The 23,794-nt window shown below is 40.9% G+C and overlaps 1 protein-coding gene across 1 annotated transcript in view; it reads left to right on the top strand.

Annotated features, from left to right (window-relative positions):
* il1rapl2 (interleukin 1 receptor accessory protein-like 2) overlaps positions 1-23,794 on the top strand; it is a 134,586-nt gene that overhangs the window by 85,475 nt on the left and 25,317 nt on the right. Inside the window, exon 7 of the mRNA XM_029511986.1 lies at positions 18,686-18,818. Within this exon, the coding sequence (XP_029367846.1) occupies positions 18,686-18,818 (133 nt within the window). The remainder of the gene's footprint in view (positions 1-18,685; positions 18,819-23,794) is intronic.

Raw genomic sequence — 23,794 nt, 5'->3', positions numbered from 1 at the left:
GGCAAAGGATGAAAGAAAGCTTAAGGATGTCAGAAGGGCAGAAACGGCAGAAAGGAGACAGGAAGGAATGAGGGCCACAATCCTAGAAAGGTTTGTGAGAAACTAGAAAAAGGAGGAAACGAGAAAGCCTGATGGTTGATGGAGCAGTGGCAAATGGGTCAGAATCACAGCAGAAGCGAAAATTGTCACGGGGCGCAGTGGTGGCGCATGGTGACCTGGACTGGACCCCTGCACCCTGTCACTCCCCTGCAGGTTCTATCCGGCTGATGTCAGTTAAGAGTACAGGACAGTCAGTAAGTGATTGGGCAGAAGCAACAATGATGCTTAGTTTCTTCAAGCATCTCAAGGAACAAAAGTAGCGCAAAAGTTTTTGTATGACGAATGGAATCATAAATGTCTTACACTTAGCTGGAAAGGCGACATGTCAGGGGATTATTCAAGTCATTCTGTCCATCCTGTATGGAGAATGAATGTGCAAAAGTCTCTTGCCAATCCATTCAATAATTGCCAGCAGCCAACCAACACATTCCTTGAGTTGCATGTGGCTGTTAGCTGCTGAGACCTGCAAGTGTATACGGTGAATGGAGGGCAAATCAACTGGGAGAACATTTAAGGGAACAAACAAGACAAACTGGACGGTAGGTTAATCAAAGACGTACGAAGGAAAGAAGGAAACAAAGGTAGGCAGAAAGTAGGAGGGAAAGTAAGGACACACACACATTTTAGTCAATAAGACTTTTGTATTGATGGATTATGTCAGTTGGTGCTTTATCACTGTCAACACACATACACATGGTTTCAGTTCTCATCTGTCTCCATTCGCTCACAACGCACACGCTACATAATACAGAATATAGAAGGTGTTTAGCGTTTCCATCAGTGTCATAATGTGCAAACTCACACACGCCATCTCTGTCAGGCTGTTGACAGTCGTGAGAGACACAGGTGGACAGAGGGAAAATGAAGGGACGCAAAGTGGATAGGGAGGAGAAAGTGTATCAAAGGAATTGGGGGAATAATTGCAGGAGAAAGGAAGATCGATATGTGATGAAAGCGTGATAAAGAATGGATTTTGTTTTGTGGAATTTTTTATTTATTTATTCATTTTATTTATTTATTTATTTATTTGCCCTCCCTTTCATTTGTCATCTGTCTGCTTCATGAATATGGTAATTCTTTGTTTGCAACCTTGATGGAGAGACTGGTACTGATGAAGAGAGAGAGCATAAAGGTGAGGTGGTCCCTTCAGCATCTGCTTCACTAAACAATAACAACAGCAAGAGTGAGCCCACTTTAGCCAAGTGGACTGAAGTCTGGAAGCTCACCAGTCTAAATCCCTGCCCAGGCCAGGATTAGCAGGGAAATTGTTATTCATATTGTTGACTCAGGTCAAGTATTGTTGTCCCAGAGTTTCCTGCTTTTTGTTCCTCTCTTAAGACAAAGATGGTAGCCATCCAAAAAGTTAGATAGGCAAAGACAAAGATATTGATGACTGCTAAAATGAATTAATCAACTCAACAGTGAAAGGCACTCTTTATTTTTGTGACAAAGAAACCTTATTTCCACTCCACAATGATAACAATCTGGTGAATGACAAAATGTTCTCTCAAACCACTGCTGTAAATAGTGAGAATTAAATTTCGGTCACTATAACAACAATGTGGAATGTGTCCCACAGCACAACAGATGTTCAGTAGCCATAGGACACAAAGTGTTTGCTGTTAATTCCTTGATTTGCTCAGAGTCCCGAATAACAAGCAACACCAGATCTTTACTCCCGCTTTATTTTGAAGCAGCATCATTAGTTTATTTGGCTCCTGATGGCATCTTAAAGATAATCAGCCTATGAAGCTGATGCAGCAAAAAAAAAAAAAAAAACTAGCTATCCAGTTGTTGTACTCTCCGTGTTGACTTGCAGCTTTCAGGTGCAAAACGCTTCACTGAGCCAATTGAGAACTTTGTGTTTTGCTGTTTGGTGCTGCTGGGATCAGAAAAAGTGGGTTTACCTGAGCTGTTCCTCATTGAAGACAACTGCCTGCTGTTACTGGAAACAAGGTTGGTGAGAGCAGCGAGACTGAAGCAAAGCAGTGAAGCTGCAGGAAATTTAACGAATATAGAAAGAGACTAAGAACTCCAGCTGCAGTGTCCTCCAGCAGACTGTTTGGTGGCAAGTTGCAATACAAAGATCCATCTGAGCCGTCACATTTTAGAAACCTACTTTTCCAAAACTGTGAAGGTTTCTTGGTCCAAACTACCACAAACAAAAGCAACAGGATTACAGGAGAATGTGTTGGTGAGTTCCAGTTAGATTGAGCAGTTAAAGATACATCTGTAAGAAAATCTCAAGCTTTTCGAAAAACACAGAATAGTAGTGTTGTGTATAGTATTGCCTATCATGTCTTAAGTCAAGTTTCAATCTGGAAGGGTTGTTCTTTACTGTGGATTGACTTAAAAAATACTGACGGAAGGAGTGTAACGATGGCTTAATTTATGGGGATTTTTATGAATTAAAAGGGGTAAATAAAAATGCGCTCATTATATGCAGATACAAATTCCGACTTCTGAGTTTCTTTTTCTGTTGTGGTTGTTATTGCTTCGTCAGGTCTCCTGGGGAAGCTCTCCATTTCAGAACTTCCCCAGAACTCGCCACCTCCACCAAATTCAAGCCCGCATAAAATTTCATTTGGACTGCTTTTATGTGGGGGCCGACCTATGGGTGTGGTCTGCTTCTCGGCGCGAATTCGGTCCAATCGAATTTCTCCCTTTAGCTTCAGGGCATAGCAAGGTTGTTTGGATTTTAACTAAGCCTTTCATTCAACCAAGTTTGGAGTTATATATAAAATAAAGATAGATGTATTGTTCTGATAAGTACAGTTTTCTCTGCTTGTTGTGGTTACTTCGGTGGACATGGTTTTATCTGATTCACTGTAAAACACAATTAAATGGTTATTAGGTAATCACAACATCACAGAGCACACAAACAAATTAACTAAAAAAAGAACATTTTCATGCATGTCTTGACTGGCTGTGGAAACTCTCAAATGTATGACTATGGACTGTGTATGAAGTTTCTTTTTCTTTTTACAGAACAGTTATAGGCAACGACCAACCACATATGTTACGCCACTCAGGCAATATGCCATCGGTTCCGGTGGTTCTTCATTCAGGTGGCGCTGTTGTTACATTATTGGAATGGTTCATTGTCCGGTGTAAATTCTATCTCAGCCAAACTATCTCGTAGAAAAATGGTTCAAACAGCTGTGAAGTTCTCTTCTCGCGGGGGAATCGGTTCGGCATGTTTGCAGTCTCTCATTTGATTGGAATATCCAATTTCTTTTTATATCAATCTTTGTGTACTTGTTGGCCTGTATGCATTCCAGAGCGGCAATTTGCATCCGTTGCCTGATAATGTTATCAGGCCGACGTGAGTGGAGGGTCAGAGGAGGGGTACCTCTCTGCGGGGTTAGGCAGGTTAATGCTGATTTGTGGCATGGACTGCAGTTTATTGTTTGATAAAGGTCCAGGATGGCACTTAGCAGAGATCTGGGAAATCTCTGTGGAGGCATCAGTCTCTTTAAAGTCTGAGGGGTGTGGGAGATCAGAATCTCCACCCCCTCCCCCTCCTTTTTCAGGACCTCACAACAGTAGAGGCAGCTGCAACTGGTGGCACCGAAGTCCTCCTGTTCATAAATCACATTCTCTGAGGCACGCAGAATTAGGACACAGCCACTCTCCATTACTGCCATGTTAAATGAGTTTGTTTACTTTGAGTCGCAAGTGACATGAAAAATGTTGCGATGACTCAGGCAAGCTAAACAATCTGACCATGTGAAAATTATCCTGCCACACACTGAAAAACTAATCCAATATTTAGCTGTGTCAGGGTAATTTGATAATTAATTCAATACAGTTTGAATAATGGTCCTGGAATATATTTGATAGGAGACATAGACATTGTTTTGGAGCCATTATAATAATGTCTCTCAAAATCTAAATGAATTCTTTTCCAGAAATGAACTCAATGGCAGCAGTCCTGAAAAAAGAGGAGCCCTCACAGTTTGGTCCACTGTGATCTCGTCGTCTCCATCACTGTCTAATTATTTTTCCTGCTGTCTTTCCCTGCTTCCTGTCTCTTCTTCAAACTCTCACTCTCTCTGTGGAATAAGATCCTGTGGAGCCAGAATTGGATTTTCATTGAGTAGAAATCCCCTTTGAAAATCTACCGAACCAAGGCCGCTGTGTGTGTGTGTGTGTGTGTGTGTGTGAGAGAGAGAAGAAGGCTTAAAGGACTAATGATTTGGGTGTGAGATTGGATTTCTGCCATGCTGGGAGTCTCTGTGTTCAGCTTTACATATACAGTATGACACTAGTTTACATGTCAGAAGATAATGGAGGATATGGCGTCACCTCTGATTAATTGTAGTTTTTAACCTTCATATTTTTGTGTGGAGTTTTTGTAATATCTAATATGGAACAGGAGTGAAATGATTAGTCAGCACAATGTGTGACGTCTACCAATGACAGGAATTCCTACATCCTCAAACTAAAGAGCTGCTCCCGTCAACTTGAAGTGGCAATGGGGCAGGAAAATTTTGCCTGAAACTTTGTTAGGACAGAGAGCCAGGGTTTACATCAGAACAATCACTACACTGTGTCAGCTGCTGCCAGTTACAGGCTAACAAACAACACAAAAGATTCAAAGATGCAAAGTCCGATAACTGCTCTGAAAACTCTTGACAAAACAGCGTTCTGATCTGATCTGAGTCTGGGTCTGAATGAGGCTCAAATTATGGCACGAGTATTTTACAGAGTTTAAAACATAAACTTGACTCCTGCTGAATTATTGAGAATTTAGGAGGCGTGGGCAAGAGTGTACCCTCTGCTGCGTTCAGGGTCGCAACCATAACATGTTCTCATATATTAGGGTGCAGTTACTCATTTGTATAATCCCCTGATGATTCTCATCTTCCCCTGAGAGTTTCTTGAATTCAGTGACTGTCCTCGTTTGTGCTTAAATTCAGACCTCCAGCTACTGATCGTCATTAAACACTAACTGAAACAAAATTAACTATTCATTTAGGAAGGCGTTTACAATATGATATTGTTGATTATGCATATAGTTCTAAAAAACATGCTTTCAGATAGCTCATTAAAAGAACGGCATGTTTATAAAACATATTCAAAATGTGTGCGAAACAGAGAGGACAATTTCAAAAAGCATCTTCTTTTACCTTACCTACCTTTTCACCTGTCTTCATGCGTCTGTGCATTCATTCCTCATGTGAAAGACTGGGTTTGTTTATTTTGTCTCCATGGACAGCATTTTTTTATTTATTTATTTATTTTTTGTTTTTTTACCTCACCCGTAACTTTGGGAGCAGAAGCAAGGGGGACAATCCAAAGAGAGGTCTTAAATGGAATAGTTTGTTTGTATAACTGTTAGATGTGTAATGAAGGTTAAGAGGTCTCCAACACTCTCTGCTGCAACAAAAGGCTGCACTGCTCATCTTGGTTGACTTGAAAGGTTGTTTATCACCTCAGGCCAGTGATGGACATCAGCTTTTGTTCATAACTTTGAAGGAGAGTAATTCTCCTGGAGTTGCCTCAGCACAGATTAAAAAAAAAAACACACACATTGAAGCAACTACCTCCTAGCTTTGTAAGAAAATTACCTCAGAGAAAAAAAATGAATTTAACACGTTGATCATTCATCACTCAGCACCATTTAATGTCTAAACTGAGGACTGGAGCGACTGAATACACTTTCACAATTGCATTACTTCAGATAAATTTGCAGGGACAAAGTGTATAAATGTAATACCTCCACACTTTATACCCTCAAACACTGTCGTCTTGGCTTCGTAAAGGAAGGGGAGCAACTCCTAACCTACATTCAATTTGCAGGGCACGCATTAAAGTGACACTTTCATATTCAAGTCAAAGGCAGTGATTGTGCTCGGATGTTGCAGGCATTGTTTCCGGTAGGCACATAACCATACTCTACTGGACTAAATCATCATCATACTTGAGACATAGCAGCAGCTTCTCTTGAATTTCCTTGAAAGACAATACAATTTAAGCAGCTAATCTGACCCACAACCACACGCGTGTAATCAAACCTTCAACTGCCCATGAGTAAGTATGGCTTAGCCATGAGCTGGATCTGTATGCAGCTAGCTACAACAGCTAACAATCAACAATTAATGGGGTACCAATGGGGTATTCACCATGTTTACGTTCGTCCAGACTCACAGTCAAAGTGAAATTATTAATGGTGCCTTGAATCAGGGGACGGCTTGCCTCAGGAAAACAAGCAGCTACACTGGAACTTCCTGTCATTCCCAAGTCTTTGCTTCCATGCTGGCAAATGTAATGTAAGCATGGCCATTTTTAAAATAAATAAATAAATAAATAAATAATAATGACCAGGTGTAAAAGTTCAAGGTTTTTTCTCTTTCTAAAAAATAAATAAAAATAATGATCCCTTTGTGGAACACTGCTGATCTAAGTCATATTAAAACACCTAAAGGAAGTGTATTAATTATAGGTCTTTTGTAAACTTGACCAAAATAGAGTGCAATTTAACTTTAGAATGTAATCTCGATACATATAAATAATAAAAAATAAAAAATAAAATGTACCTGCCGCCTCCCAACTGGGAGTGCAACAAAATACAAACAGCCTGAAACCACATTCCAAATGAATACCGTCCAATCACTGGTAAGCCTGCAGCTGTTCAAATTAACAGAGGACAAATTAATTTCCTTGCAGTCCTTCTTCTTGGTCTACTCTTTGTTAACTATGTGCCCTAAACCGGAGAAGTAGAACACTCCCGAAAGTAATAGCTGTCAATCAACAATCACCTGCCACCCAGTTCTGTCATCAGCCACCCCCCCCATACACACATGCCACCACAGCTGAGACCAAAACTATTAACACTGCTAACCTCTTATGAGCTCACTTGCTTTTCCGTTCATTCATCCTTCATTTTACTTTCCTCCTGATTCTTTTTTCTTTATTCTGCTCACAGCTCATTCACCCCAAAGGCTAAAACCATCTGCTTTGGTATTTTCATTTTTATTTGTTCAGTTTTCTCTGTCCTTATTTGCATCGGTTGCAAGCGATCATTTACCTGAGTTGGACATCTTTTACACTTTCATTTTCCGTTAGTTATACTATGTGGCGCTACTTCTTCAGCTTCAACTTCAACTGCTGACGCTGAGACTGACGTTGGCCCTGTGGCCATTTTGAACCAGTCGTTGCAATAGTAGCATTGCATTAAATTGTGCTATATTTATATACGTAAGATGTACAAATTCTTAGAGGCACCTATACTTGGATATCTCCGAGGTTCTCCATCACCATGAGACGCGCCAACCAGAGCCTGAAGGTCCTCTGACCAACTGCTGTTGGTGGGACCAAAAACAAGGCTAAGGCTACCCCGAGGCTCTGGAATGGTCTCTCCCTCTATATTAGATCCTCCAAGACTCTTGAGATGTTTAAATCCCCCCTGAAAACAAACTTTTTCTCCCTGGCATTTCATCCAGCCTGAACACTGACTAGGTTTGTTGTAATGTTCTGTATGTTGTCATTTTGTTTTCTTGCATCTGTTTATTGTTTTTATTATGTTTTTAACCTTTGAACAGCACTTTGGTTGACTGCTGTTGTTTTAAATGTGTTCCATAAATAAATCTGATCTTGACCTACGCTGTTGCAGAACCTGAATAGACTGTTTCCGGCACTTTAGACTGGCATTTAGCATAGTAACAAACCTGAAAATGCATACATTGCTGCCCACTCATGCACCCCGAGCATGCATGAGCTGATGTGAACTTGAGGCAGATTGTCTACTCTTACTTTACTTAGCTGATTAGTTTTAAAATGAAATGTGTAAATCTGGACGTAGCCTCAGGCACACCAAAGTTTTTCCCTAATTCTATTACTCTTCTTTGTGCTATCGAACGAAGCATAAAAACTGATACTATTGGTAGCGATTAATGCAAAGTTTAATGCTGTTAAACTCATCCTTCCTCTTTGTCCCATTTGCCTTTTCTGCCATAGATCGATTTGAACTCTTATAACATGCAACATTGACCTTACACCTATAAAGGATTTCCCTGAGATGGTCTTAAAATTTTGTGACAATTATGTCCGCATGTCAGAAGTACCATGCTAATGTTTCATACATGTTGAGGAGCCAACCGGTGCTTCTTTGGAAAATCTATGTTTTTTGGGGTTTTTTTCCAGACTGGCAGCAGATAGAAGCTCCAGAAGCTGCAGCGTGACAAACTGTATCGGTTCTGAATCTGTTAGTGACGTGGAACTGAAAACAAGTCCCTCATGGCTGGTCATTTAATTAACCTCATGAAGCATATCTGCTGTAATCTCCAATCTAATTTCATCTGTTAATTTAAAACTGTTCCTAACGAGGCCAGCCCCCCAGCCAATCAAATGTCAGGTATAGAAGCATAAAGGACTTGGTTAATTAGAGCTGTCAGGAAATGTCCATATATGGACAACGAGGTAGGCTGTATTTCCTTTTATTACTTTCCTCTGAGAGTTATTAATTTTATGGGAATCACCTCAGGTGGTGTGTATAAGTGTGTAGAGAGTCTGTATATGTGTGTGTGTGTGTTTCTTGGGCTAAATCAAAAAGAGAAGGGGGAGTGGGGTGTGTAAGAAGAGAGATAAAGCTGAATATGGAGAGGCAGAACAAAGAGAAACTGAAGTGAAAAAAAGCAAGAGAAAATATTTAGTTTATTCATAATAATCAAATATGTCTCTTTCCAACTTTGTGGCAGCTTCATTTCCTGTGAGACAGGAAATTGAGCCTTAGCATATCCAGAAGTGACTCTCCATCTCATATTTATCAAATAATACAGTCCCTCATGGAGGATTGGACTGTCATATTATTTTGAAAGTCTGCGTCGGGCACACTGAGGTTTTTATAGCACTGAAAATTTGAAATGTGGCTTTGAATCGATGGAAAATAAACAGTTAAATTATTAGTGGTCACCTGCTCTTCTGATCTGATATTCAGCATTTCACAACAATCAAAATCTCAAGTGAGGGCAAGGCTGAGGCTGGAGATAGTGCTTGATTTGCATTCGACATTGTAACTGCTAAGCTAAGGAGAACGCTAAAGCACAGCTGAATAGGATATAGACAACTGCCGAATTAGCAAGGAAGAACGGGAGAGCTATGAGTGCAGAGCAGAGCTAGTTCAGATGTACGGTGGCTATTTACAGCAGCACTGACCGAGTTAAAATCGTAGGCAATACATTTAAATAGACCTGGAAAAGAGGCAAATGCTGAAGAGCAGTACACCTGTATCGTGACGCCAATAGATGTCTGATTGGAATGATATCTATGTGAAAATGTATTACAAAATAGAGGCTTCGAAACAACATCTGACAAACCAAAGGACGATCACTGCTGTAACTAAAACAAGATTGTACTCAAGTAGAAGTAAAATTATTTGTGTAAAAATGTACTGAGCATGTTTGGGCTACTGGATGTGCCATTTCAGTACAAATAGAAGTTGTTTCAGGTGAGATTCAGACAGGAAGCAGCCATTAGATTTCTTTTAGGCACTTCGGAGCCAAAAAAAAAAAAAAAAAAGAAATTGACTCACTTTACTTGATTTCCTTTAATGCAGTCTTAATATACGCACACACACATTTATCTTCTACCACTTATCTGTTTCCGGGTCATGTGGGGGTGCTGGAGCCAATCCCAGCCCACTCTGGGTGAGGGGCGGGGTCACCCTGGACAGGTCAGCAGTCCATCACAGGGCCAACACACAGAGACAGACAGAGACCAGCAACCACTCACACTCAGACCTACAGACAGTTTAGAGTCACCAGTTAACACAAACATGATGTCTTTGGATGGTGGGAGGAAACCCACGCAGGCAGAGGGAGAACACCGGGAACCAAAGCCACCACCCTCTTATTGTGGGGTAACAGAACTAACCACTATGCTGCCGTGCTGCCCCAGTCTAATATAACAGCCCAGAATGACTTTCCTTCATGAAGGTTATAATTTCCTGTTAATACTCAAAAATTACGGACACACCGAGGCACCATGGTATGTGTCAGACAGACTTTACAAAGCAGCAAATTACTGTTGTTCATTTTTAATAACTGGCAATGAAATTGCCCTAGAAATACTGGCCCACCACTGGAAACTTTTAAACTAGTTGTTCTAGGTGACAGTTCCCAGAGTTTCCTTACATTTCCAATAAGAACTCAAAAGTTTTCTGTTGCAATTATTTTTTGAGGTAAAACAGATTGTACTGAGCAGATGCCATATGTTGTGGTGCATGCAATTTGAGTATGCGTTACAAGTATTTCAGCATTTAAAAGGGAACTGTCTTGGGCTCAAGTCCCATCAGAACTGATCTGTGCAAAGAGGCACCACGGAGGGCCTATAACGTATGGTTGTCAAGAGTTTGCAGATTTTAAAACCGCTCAGTAGTTTCAAGACAAATGAGTTTGGGCTCTGCACACTCACACACAATCTGTTGAGGATATTTGATAATGTTAATTACGGATGAATGATCATGCTCCAATCTACACTGGAGGGAAACCTCATCGTCACCTCACGTCTCTCGCTGAGGAACAAATGGGACAACTGGAAGAGCAGCCTGCAGTGTCTCTGCTGTTTAAAATCCAAAATGTGAATGCATACTGTAGATTCGTTGTCCCTTCAGGACCAGTGTGTGAGAATATAAGTCAGACTTTGCTGTCACTTGAAAGTTATGGTGTTACACCATGAAACTGATCCTGTTGAAGACTTGAAGACTGACTGGGGGTATTTTTATATGTGACTTTAATAGATATTTTAACACTGATGCACAGGTGTGGAATCATTATTGTATTATTGTGTTTCTCTGTACCTGGTCAGGATGGAGATAATTTGAACTACTTCATATCCTTCGATAGGTTAGCCAGGTGTTTCTTGATTTCGTTGGTAATTGTAGTTATCAATAAGTCAAATTTAAAGACTGTTTGGCCAAAACCCCTTGAACGTGGTAGGTGTGCTACAAGAGGAGAAAATGCAGGCTGTTTCTGCTAATGCAAGAACTACCTTCAAGACTGGATGGTGTTTGTATGCACTCAACGTTTCATTTCCACTCCTTTGACTGAAGTAACAATGAACCTGAAACCAGATTAGCTTTTTCCCACAGTTTCCAGATAATTGATTCACGGTTCAAGTAATTCATTGACATGAGAGCGATATCAATCTTCTCGTCTGACCTGTATTTTCAAAATATCAAACCTTTTTCTTTTCAGTCTAAATGCACTGGATGGAAAGCATGGATAGCCAGTGTTTAGTTGGTATTATATGGAATATGCTGGTAAACAGGAAGCTAACCAGTGAAATGACACTACAGCACTCGACGCGGTATGAATGACAAAGAAGTTTATAGAGGAATATAGCTAGAACACAGCACAGCAATGACCATTTGGCTACAAAACAGTGAAAGCTAATTATTCCAAAAGATCAGTATTGAAATCCCCAGAAATGGAACTGGCACCAAGGACTGGATTTTAGAAACGCGTCACTGCCTCATTCACAGCTTCTCTAATAATAGCAAAGACTCAGAATTAAAATGGAATAATTTGTTTGAGGCAGGATGTCTGTAAATAGACAAAATGAACAGCCTCCCAGGTTACAGCTGAGCTGCCCATTTACTGACGTGTGTGTGTGTGTTTGTGTGTGGGACCATCTGTGTTGCCGTGTGCAGCTGCGCTCCCTTGGAGCCCAAGACCTAGACTCAGCTGTTACCAAGACAACCCCCATGCAGCCCATACCTGGTCCACACACACACACAAACAGACCCACACACAGGTTAAAAGCACCTTAAGGTCTTAAACTGTGTGTAGTTTTACTTGAGCATATGGACAGAGATATATCATAGTGTGTGTGTGTGTTGTGTCTTTGTGTATGTGTTTAAGAGAGAAGCAGAAACGGGGAGAGACAAGCAGATGGACAGTCTCATTTCCCCCCCCCTCTGCTGCAGTATGTATGATCTGAAGATGATTTTAGTCTCCTTACTTCACTGCCTTCAGTCATTTATCTGCCGCACATCTTTTATGGTTGAACGTTCCTCTGGCCAGGCTCAGCAGAAGATTACAGTAGTACTGCACCAAGTTTGAGGTAAACAAGGCTGTTGGAGATACTGTAGCACTGATACTACTGACCACTCACATACATTGAGAAAGTGTGAGCCAGCATACACGGGAAGCACGCTGTGTGTTGTGATGGGAGCTTATGGCATTTCATTCTGATATTTTGCCACCTAATATTGTCATAAAGATGATTAAATCTGAGTTATACACGGCGCCTGACCTTTCAAATAAGCAAATAAAATCCACTCACAGGCAATTATGTTCTTTGTATCACTTCACTTTTCTCGCCACCTCCCACATGTAGCCAGTGAAGCCCTGGAGGTCCAGCTCTCTAAGTAGAAAACCACTGGTATGTGACTAGAGTTTTACGCAAAAATTGATAATTGGTGCCCCTAAATTAAAGCCTGAGTACGCTCTGGCTGTAGAGGAGCTGTCTGGACTTATTAAGACCACTAGGGCTTTTCACGCCTTGTGCAGCTCTTGCAGAATGTTTTTAACTCAGCACCACAGAAACAATATTTAAGTGGAAAGGATCAGTGCATTGGTTAAGTCCATGTCACTGGAGCATGCTGCTGCTGGAATTAAACAATGTGCTTATGCAAGCTTTGTCTGGCTGCAGCTAGCTGTCAAAAACAACTAGTTTCTTTGCTGCAACAACAGATGGCACAAAAAGAGCAGCACACAGACGGTGGATGGAGAGGCTGAGGCCTCCTGCCACAACAGCTACCCGGTTTTGTGATGAACACGAAAATCAGCTGTGTCCCCCACCATGGAGCTGCATGCCCTTTCAGGCCCTGCAGGCACCATGCTAACAGGATGCATATAGCAGTAGTGGGCTAAGCCGATAAAATGCATTGTCTATCTTTATTTCTAAATGATTAAATTAGCAAGGCAAATATAGGAAAAACACAGAGCGAAAATAAGCTGCTGTATGACTCATCATCAGCGCTGACAGCTCATGGTTTGTGATGGTGAAACACTGATCCGAAATACAAGTTAAATCATGTCTTTCCCACATGAAATATTCACCAGTCATGGTGGTTGATCTCTGAGGCTACAGTGGTGCTTTGAGCTAAGGGCAGCCATGTTCACCAACTAGCATTTTTGCATGTTAGGCTTGCATTTCATTCAGCTGAGACTGATGGGGGTATCCTTTGCAATGAAAGTATTGCAATGTTTAATTCTAAATTACAAATTGAAATTCTGGGCTGATGATGGTGAAAGATGAAAGAGACTATCGATGTGATATTTCAATCTAGACCAAAGTGATGGAGAAACGGGACAGTCAAAAGACCTTTATTGTCTTTGAAAAAAGGCAGTATCGTGTCTTGAGACATCATTAAATGTACCAGCAGCAATTGTTTTCCACTTGATGATGTAATAAGTGTGATGAAATCGCTGCAGGGACCAACGATTGTGTATGAAAACTGAAAACTCAATCCAAAGTATCATAAACTTTCATTCTGTTTCATGATGATCATCAGAGTTGTAAAAACTAGCTGTAAAAAGAAATCAAATCACATTGAAGTCTATGGGAAAAAGTCCTCAGTCTACAGTCCTCCTCAGCTCCGCCTTCTTCTCCAAAAATGATTTCTTCTGGTTTCAAAAATCCAAGATGGCAACGGCTGTATTACAAGCCAGATGTTTCAGTTCACAAACCAATGGGTGATGTCACAATAGGAACCAGGTTTTAGATAAGTCAGATCTCTTGTTTATACCAAGTATTGTGGGTGGACCATCTGATACAGTTTGGCAAGAGTCCTAAGCGTCCCTAAAATTTCTTATTCTCTCTCAGCAAAAACTAAGCTTTTCTCCTTCTGGATCTTTTTTGGGATATATTTCTTCTTCTTCTTCTTCTTTTACTTGCTGAAGCTGAACGCACCTCAACCATGAACTCCATTATCCTGCCCAAAGCAAGTCAATTACCTCATATTGTACAAACTGCTAAATTAATATCTCTCTTTAACTACTCTAAATGGAATCAGTGCATAACAACCTCGCTGTAATTGATCCAGTAATCTAATTAAAACGTATCCATCTGTGCTGGAAAACTGTGGCTCCACTGACACCACAGGATTTCCAGGGAAAAGGGACAATTCAATCCAATAACCTTTATTTAATGTTACTCTTGGTGAGAAGTAGGCCAAGGTTTAATGAAGGGGCTGATTCACAGATGACGCGTGTGAGAGGAAGAGAGCAAGAGAGCGTTTCCAGTGATTCATGTCCCTCATTATTGATTGTCCTACTTCTTTCCTTCCATCCCTCACCTGACTGTTGTTCTCCCATTCCACATTCAAATGTGCTTGGTTTCTCCTTTTCTCAGACTTCAATGGTAATATGTTTATTTAACCTGTCGACACTTATGTACAACAAATGAATGTGGAAAACATCTGGACTTATTGGGCATCCCCTCAAACACACACACACACACACACACACACACATGCTGTTGACTACATACACAAACAGACAGAGGCATTTCTGTCTACTCAGGCTCGTGGTTAAAGTTCTCTGTACAGATAGGGGTGAGGAGCAGAGCATGGCAGAGCTAAATAATGCACCAAAAGCAAGGAAGAAATCATTTCCGCTTCTGTCAGTGTGTTTATTGCGTTGTTACTTACTTTGACTGTTGGAAAGCTGCCTGCCCATTATATTACGTTCATTGGTTGGCTTAATGGTTCCATTTGCTCACATCACAGTATAAAAACTATGCATTGATATATTTGTTCAACCATTAACTACGTTATTTATGTTTGGTGCAAAATCATAATATGATTCACACTGCGAAAGGGAAGTCAGACAATTGGGCCCAGTCACTTACTGATGGTTTTGTGTTTTGTTAATGCTCATGCTATCTTTGCTAATAGTCTGGAGAAAAAGAATGAGTTTAGAAAGAATCGCAGAGCAAAGAGGAGCAGACATAGAGAGATGAGAAAGAACCTGTATAAGTGAATAGAGATGTCAAGCAAAGAGAGTACAGAGGAACCCAACGAATGACAAGTGGAACAGACTAATGATCTGAATAGTAATTACATTACTTACAGAGGAAGAAGCAGAGACGATAGATTTCCCAGCATTCTCTGCCCCTTCCACTCACTTCTGAGGTATCAGAAACGTCAGTGCCACCCCAGACCAAGTTCTCTGTTTATCTGAGTAACTTGGCAGAAAAAGAGATGAGAGGTTATTTAAACACTGCATAGCTTTGAGATGGAAGTTGTAAATTTTTTTTTAATGGCAAATGCATTTTGTTTTAAGAAATAACACGCATTCATCCAATATTTATTGATTTATTGTTTCCTACGAAAACAGTCAAGATTTATTTAACCTGAAGATTGGTGATCTGAAAAATGTTATAACGCTGTGTAGAAAAGTGTGGAACTGCTGGCTAATAAATACAGGCTTATCAGCAAAGACCTCTGTAACACTATTTTGATTCATTGTCGATAGAAAAATATAAAATATAAATATATAAATATATAAATATAAAAAAAATATTTTGACTCTTTGCAGTAGAGGTTAATCTTAATAATGTGTCTTTGGTTCAGGTGTGTATACTATTGTGTTATGATGCATAATTTTGTTAATGTATTCATCCTCAGCACCTTCTTTAACATCAAACCCCACAATCCATTTTCTGCCCAAACTTGAAGCATCCATTGAGGTTAATGACTGTTACAACAATTACAATAATTTAAATGAGAACTTGCAGGCTCTATTAGGTTGCAGATAACAATTAAAAAAGAAATATGCAACTTCGCAGTCTACAGAATATACTGTGCAATTTCAAACACTCGCAATGGCTCACATCTGTTTTCTTTTCCTTTACAAACTTTCAACAATGTCAAGTTCAAATCTAATTATTTGTGTTGATAATAAGAGGCCTCTCCGTTCAGCCATGTTTAAAGAAGAATAGAGTTTCCTTCATGCTTCATTCTGGCTGATGAGAACTAATCAAACGGCAGAAAACTACAGGGTGAGAGTGATGTGAAGCTCCGAACACAAGGCTTGAGAGGGGGAGGGAAACAGATGTTGCTGTCTGATAGCCAGCAGTTCCTCACACTTGTACAGCAGCATTACAAAAGGCACAGTCCGGACTGGTGCTCGCTCTCAGCTGCTTCTTCATGCACACATACGTGTTGAGAATGTCCGAGCAGCTGCGTTAGACTGTGAGGCTGATTGCAGTCTGATCAGTTTGGAATCATGTCATGTGAACTTTGTTTACGTGCTCACTTGATGCAGCAGCGGTGTGATGTGTTTGCGCACCAATTTAAGAAAGCTGCCGTCAATCACTGATACACAGACTTTCTTTGATACCAGTGCACTGACCTTTCACCGAGGCTCTTTCAAACCTCCTGCTGCTTTAGCCACAAAATGAAACAATAACGGACTTGTGCTCTGATTGCTAGAGATCAACACACACACAAACACACAAAAAAAACATCCACTCACGCCAACTGAAATACACCCTCATGCCACACAAGAAGTGCAAACACAGTTAATGATTTTAATCACCATTACATGCTGAGAATACAAACACACCCTCAGGGTGCTAATCAATTACTGCAGCACACATACACAAACCTACCATCACACAAAGACACACACACTTTATCAAGCTAAACTAATTTCATTCTAATCCATTGTATGTGTGAGCATGTGTGTGTGTGTTTGTGTGTCTTTGATAGTGTGTCCTGCAAGGCCGCTGGCTGCCTCAACACAAAGGCAAACACTTCACACTATAAGGACATATCGAAGACAAACTGTACGAGACTTTGCACAACACTTGTTAGAATTTGTACGTTTGAAACAGACAGGAGACAAAGTCTTCGGTCCTCGTCTTCCTCATCAGTCAGGACAAATGATGCGATAGAAGACATTTCCATATGAAACAGTTGCAATTCACTATGACCAGTGGACAAAACCCAATGTTTACTCTCCCTGTTCTATCTGTAGTTGGAAGTTCTAAACCTCTAAACATTTCGAAGTTCCTTTGAAGATGCTCATCTCAGGGATTTACCTTACCCAAGGACATGGACAAAACTATCCCTGAAGCGCCTGTCCTTCCTACTAACACTGCACGAAACCACAACACCTGCTTAAAATATAACTATGTGAAATGATAGTGTTTGGTTCAAGTGCTAATCTGACGAACACAAAGATAGGTACACAACCTTCGCCTTCAGTGTAGATCCTTGACTGTGCTGATAGAGCTATCATTATCATAGCACTAAGGTCTATCATAATGATCTGCTAATTGACTGCCTGATGAGGTATCGCTCATTAAAATGCTCATTAATACTCCATCATCACCAGTGATAGCTGTAATCACAGAGTGGTGGTTTCAAGGTCTTAGCATGAGGGTGTGGGATCATGAATTCTGCCTGTTCCCAGGAGGAGCTGGAAAACATTGCTGGATAGAGGGAGGTTCTGACTTCTTTGAACATCGTATAATATTTGCGTATATATAGTGGAACTGGGCAGCACAGCGGCATAGAGATTAGCGCTGTTGCCCCAACCCTAACCCGGTTCCCGGCCTGGGACCTTTCTGTGTGGAGTTTGCATGCTGCCTGTGTGGGTTTCCTCCCACCATCCAAAGACATCATGTTTGGGTTAACTGGTGACTTTAAACTGTCTGTAGGTCTGAGTGTGAGTGGTTGTTGGTCTCTGTCTGTCTCTGTGTGTTGGCCCTGTGATGGACTGGTGACCTGTCCAGGGTGACCCCGCCCCTCACCCAGAGTGAGCTGAGATTGGCTCCAGCACCCCCCGTGACCTGGGAATGGATAAAGTGGTAAAATTGAATGAATAAATATAGTAAAACTGGTTTTAATATGTCTTAAATGTGGACCATATTGCATTTCAGGGTCATAGTATACATTTTGACAACTGATGCAAAAACGTGACATCATTTACTGAGGGGTGGGAGTCACTTACTTTCTGCTGGCACCAAAAGACATTATTTCATATCTAGCACAAAAAGAAATGTAACTTTTGTGCGTTGGCAACAGAAGTCTGAGAAAAACAGGGCAAACTACCTGTTCAACAGGATGTCACAGTTGGAAGAATTGTGGGTTGGGATTGGGGTTTTGCGCATGATTGGTATGATCTGTTTCAGTTTTGTACCACAAATTGAAATACTGGTTCAATTTATTTACGCCGATACAATAAGTTGCAGGTTTGGACGCTGCCTTTTCCATTCATCACCTGCTGCCACCAGGAGGATTGTCTTTTTCACCTTTAATTAGTTTTCCCAGTTTAAGCAGGCATCCTGAGGTCCAGCCATCTACATTGGATCCTGAGCGTAGCAGCAGGCTCCCACTGTACCTGAACACAGCTGCACAGCAATAAGAAATAAATTGCGATACTTAATGTAACATGTAACAAGCTTTCTTCATCAACTTTTTGCTTAAAGTGGAACATCTCAGGTCTATTTGGAGTTTGAGTTTATCCATGATGTTGTATTATGTGTTCCCTCTAGCACTGACCACTGGGCACATTACAGTCACAGAGCTGTTGTCTCGACTGAAATATTGTTGTGTTGTGTGTTGCAGGTATGCCTCTTAGTCTGGACTGCAAGGCCTTTTTTGGCTACAGTGGAGAAAACAGAAGGCCCATCATCTACTGGATGAAAGGGGAGAAGTTTGTTGAAGAACTAGCGGGACACATTAAAGAAAGTGAAGTCAGGTAAATGCACCAACGTCCACAGGAAATACTGACCCACTCACAAGTTCTGAATCCTAATCATCCATAAAATCCATCCTTAAAATAAATCAAAGCTGAGTAAATGCAACACATGCCTGATGTGATATTGTGTTAATGTTGCCTAGTTTTAACTACTTCTCTGAGATACAGCCTGAGAGCCTCAATTACACCCTCTCAAGTTTGCAGGTTTCTATTGTTAATTAATTTCCGAAAAGACTCCAGCTGCACTCTTCACACTGTCACACGGGCTCTCGTATGATTTATGACTCATTGAGGCCTTTCTGACAGATTCCCTCTCAACTTTCCTAAAAAATGATGAATACTAATAATAAAGTTAAATTGAATTCATTTTCTCCCCTACTGGGACCAATTACATTGGTCTCTATTGGGAAAATCCAGATTGTCTGCAGGGCGTCAAGTATCATTAGAACGACTGGCCAGATCACCATGGAAACCATCTGAACACGCACACACAACCATACACAGATTTATATTCACAGATATACTCTCATTGGCCACTTTATTCAGTATTCCATGCCAGTACTGGGTGGGACCCCATTTTGCCTCAGAACTTCCTTAACTGGCATAAATTCAACAAGGTGCAGGAAATATTCCTCAGACATTTTGGTCCAAAATGACATGATTGTTTCGCGCAGTGGTAGCAGATTTATCAGCTGCACATCCATGATGCGACTCTCCTTTTCCCACATCCCAAACATGCCCTGACGGTTTGGGGTCTGGTGACAGTGGAGACCATTTGAGTACAGTAAACTGTTGAGATGATTTGTGCTCTGTGACAGAATTAGCAAACAGAGGATTGCACACAGTGATATTGGGCAGGGGTCGGCAGTTAAGTCTGGCCTCGACCAAATATTTTCAAAACCATTAAATGGCAGGCCTGAACAAACGCCCAAAGCAAGAATATCATGGGTTCGGTTCCCAGGCCAGGGGCCTTTCTGTGTGGAGTTTGCATGTTCTTCCCTCCGGGTGCTCCACTTTGGTCCCACCGTCCAAAGACATCATGTTTGGGTTAACTGGTGGCTCCAAATTGTCCGTAAGTCTGAGTGGTTGTTGCTCTCTGTCTGTCTCTGTGTGTTGGCCCTGTGATGGACTGGTGACCTGTCCAGGGTGACCCCACCCTCACTCAGAGTGAGCTGGGATTGGCTCCAGCACCCCACATGACCCGGAAACAGATACAGAAACGGATGTAAGCAGAAAAAATGAATGAATGAATGATTGAGTCCACATACATTTACTATGACAAATAGACTGTCACCCACCCCTCACAGACATAAACTGAGTCATATATTGTTAGATTAATTGTATTGCCTATGTTACATACAGTGGGCAAAAACATTAATCTAGTGGCAAGAGAGAAACATGGCGCTGTCGAAATGGAGAGCAGTTGACAGTGGAAATAGAACATTAGAATGGCCCACAGGTCAAAAGTGGCCCGTGGGCTGTCTATTGCTGACCACTGATACAACGAAGCGCGTGATAAGAAATAGCACTCAGGTAGGCTGTGGTGTTCCACTGTTGGTACTGAGGGCCCAAACCGTGCCAAGAAAATACAAAATTGGCCAATGAAGTTACTGTTGCCTCTCTTATCAGCACAAACCAGTCTGGTCATTCTCCTCTGACCCCTGGCATCAACAAAGAATTCTGGCCCAAAGAACTGAATATTTCCTCTTATTCTGACCATTTTCTGTAAACTCCACAGATGAATGTGTGTGAAAATCCCAGTCGAATGGCAGTTTCTGAAATACTGAGCAACAGCCATGTCATTTTCAAAGCCACTTAGATCATTTTCCCTCCTGTCTTCCTGATACTCAGTTTGAACTTCAACATCTGCATGCCTAAATGCATTGAGTTGCTGCCTTGCCATTGGCTCATTAGATATTTGCATTAATTAGCAATTGCTCAAGTGTACCTAATAAAATGGCCAATTAGTGTTAAGTCTGCCAAGCTGCTTTTTAAGGCAGAGAGAAATGTGATAAAAACTTTTTACAGGTAAACATTTTCAGTGATCATAGGACATCAAATGATACATCAGAGGAACTTATTTCCTGTTACTTTGTGATAGCGTTGCCTCCGTAAGGCTTTGCAAGATATCTGAGGGGTGAGGTTTGTATGATTCACAGAAGAGCAGGTAAATCTAGGATAACTTCAAAATTCCACTTCTTAATGCCTGTGTGCTTCAGTCACTGAATGAAATATGTCATTTTTTTCTCTGAAATAGCTACTCCTCCAGCAACAGGAAGCAGCTCTCTGTTCTGTGGATATAATCTTTGTCAACTATTGTTCTACCTTTATTGTTCCCTGCATCAGTTCTTAGATTTAAGATTACACTGTAGCCCACCAGTTTCACTACACTGCAGCCTGTCGCTAAAATCTGGCAAGGAGGAAACAAAGAGGGATAGTCAAAAAAAAAAAACACCAACAGGTAAGTCTACGTTTTTGCCAGATTAGTTGGATCGCACCTATAATGTTACTGCAACCAACCCTTCTTAGGAAAACCCGAAGAGTGCACTCTAAAGCACAGAGGGTCAAAGTTGAAGCAGGAAATTAAGCAAGAAGCTCAAGCGTTTACAACTTTTACTTTTTGGTCTTTATCTCCACCAAATAAATCTGATAAACCTGGAGATTTGTTTCCAGGCCTGTCTGATACTCTGACCTCTAAAGCTTTTGCTTTGTCTTTTCTTTTCTTTTTCTTTTTTTGTATCAACACCACCCAAGCGATAATGCAGTGGAAGCCAACCCATCTTCTTAAAAATCTTAGAATGTGATTCTTTTGCATCTAAATGTGAACACACAAGTACCTAATTTCGGAGAACAAATTAAGCAACTTCCATGTTTCAGATTCTTATTTAAATGAATGAGTAATCACTTAGCAATCACCTCCTGGGATATGTAAATCTACTTTTGTGAAAACAACGTATTCTTAATGATTAAATCACAGTGTTCCACTGAATAAAAAAGAAATCAACAATAATTACCATATATAAATATTACCAAAACTATTTCAAACAGCCTCGCTTCACAAATGAACTAAAACCTGCAGCTGTTCCAAACAGTTGTCACCGTGTGAGTACACAGATTAGAGCAAAAACCAGTTCAGTATTTGATGAATAAGGCCAGATTAACCATTAGAGTGAGGACTCAGAGCAGTGAGGGCGCGAGCAATACATCTGCTTACCTGGACCTGCTGTTCTCTGCTGCTGCTGTGCCAAGTCATGGCATTTGTTAGAAAACCTCATGTCATTTAGAGCTCGGCCAACAAAGACAGCTATTGTTTCCTTCTTCAGCCCCTTGAGCAGCTAACATTAGCAGTTGGCGCGGTGACAAGCTCACTGCAGCTTGCAAAGATGGCCTGTCCCTTTTTTGCACCTGTGAGTACGGCGAACTGCAAAAAATCAGGACAAGGATTCAGAAAAAAAAGTTGAACGTGTTTTTTTCAGTATTCAGCTGTAAAATTGTTAATTTCACAGAATGTCTTCTATTCTGACTCTAGGGAAATTATCTGGCTCTTGAGAGAAATAAACTGAAGAGAAAAGCATTCTCGGTTTGTAACCTCATTTGTGACAAACTGTGAGAAAGACTTGTTTTTCTATTTAAAAACAAAAGGACTGCTGACCAAAATGTCACTTTATACCCACCTTTCCTGTTTCCCGTGTCTGGACTTCTTCAGAGGTGGTTCTATAGAAAAGTTTCTTCTCATTATTTAGGACAAAAAGTTATTTGTTTTGTAATTGCGTTGCTTTTTGTCCTGTGATGTCTCTATTGGCCATCTACGTCAATTATCACCTTTAAACAGTCTAATATACTCCAGATAAAACATGGAAATATTATTTGAAGCTCTGTTCTTGTGATTTTAACCACTCACTCCCTCACCCTGTTGTGCAGGTGGTCATAGCTTTTAATGTGAGATAGCAAATGTTCTCCCCTGCTGAAAGAGCTGTCACATTTTATATCATCAATTCAGCCCACAAGTAATAATGAGAATGTTTATTCCACCTTGAAGGGAAATCCTTTTGCATCCCGACCCATCCACTCCCTCCACAGAGAGGTCAGAGGTCAGGATCATCTTCACAGCAGCAGACCTGTAGCTGGTTGGGGTTACTTCAGGGATACTTAAGCAGGAGAGGCACTGTTAAAGTTACTTATTGGCCTGTGAAAATGTTCGCTCCCAGGAAATCAGTGGTGTAGATAAAGGGAGCAGGAGTGTTAGTGTTTAAACTTAAAACTAATCATGTCCTGTGGCATTAAATTAACCTTTGGCTGATGAGTCCGCAATCTTTCAATGCAGTCCTCTGGCCAACTCTGATCCAATCAAGTCGTTATTCCAAATTTAACAATCACACGAGAGCAGGCGGAGTCCTGCTGCGGTGCACCGTTAGCTCCTTCCGTGTCTGTCTCCACAGTATCAAGTAACATTTTCTGGCCTCCATCATGACGTGAATACCTGCAATTACCAAGGCTTGTTCCTCTGACGAGTGTGATGGACGCTCTCACCCAGAAAAATCTGTCTGAGGATGAAAACACATCATAGCATATATATATATATATATACACACAGTACAGGCCAAAAGTTTGGACACACTTTCCTATTAATTTGAATGAGAAGGTGTGTCCAAACCTTTGGCCTGTAATGTATATATATATCTTCTCCATATTTCTGCAACACAGCTCTGAGTTCATGGTTCATTCATGTGCAATGAATTCATGATTACAATATTTCCACTTGGGCTCCTGCTTGCTTCATTTTTTCACTTGAAGGCTACACTGGCCCATATGTCTAGTGATGTGGAGAGGCTTCTTTACCTGCTTGAAATTCACATCAGCTGCCCAATCCAAGTGCTCTGGGAGTCTCTCTGTTAATGTTATTTAGCCAGAGCTCATATCTGTAACTGCATCAGTGAAGATTATTAGTTGTTGATGAGTTTACCTCACATCAAAAA

The sequence above is a fragment of the Echeneis naucrates genome, chromosome 10, assembly GCF_900963305.1.
Source record: "Echeneis naucrates chromosome 10, fEcheNa1.1, whole genome shotgun sequence".
Classification (NCBI taxonomy): Eukaryota; Metazoa; Chordata; class Actinopteri; order Carangiformes; family Echeneidae; genus Echeneis; species Echeneis naucrates.
The sequence above is the reverse complement of the archived record's forward strand: the minus strand, read 5'-3'. Positions and strand labels throughout refer to the sequence as shown.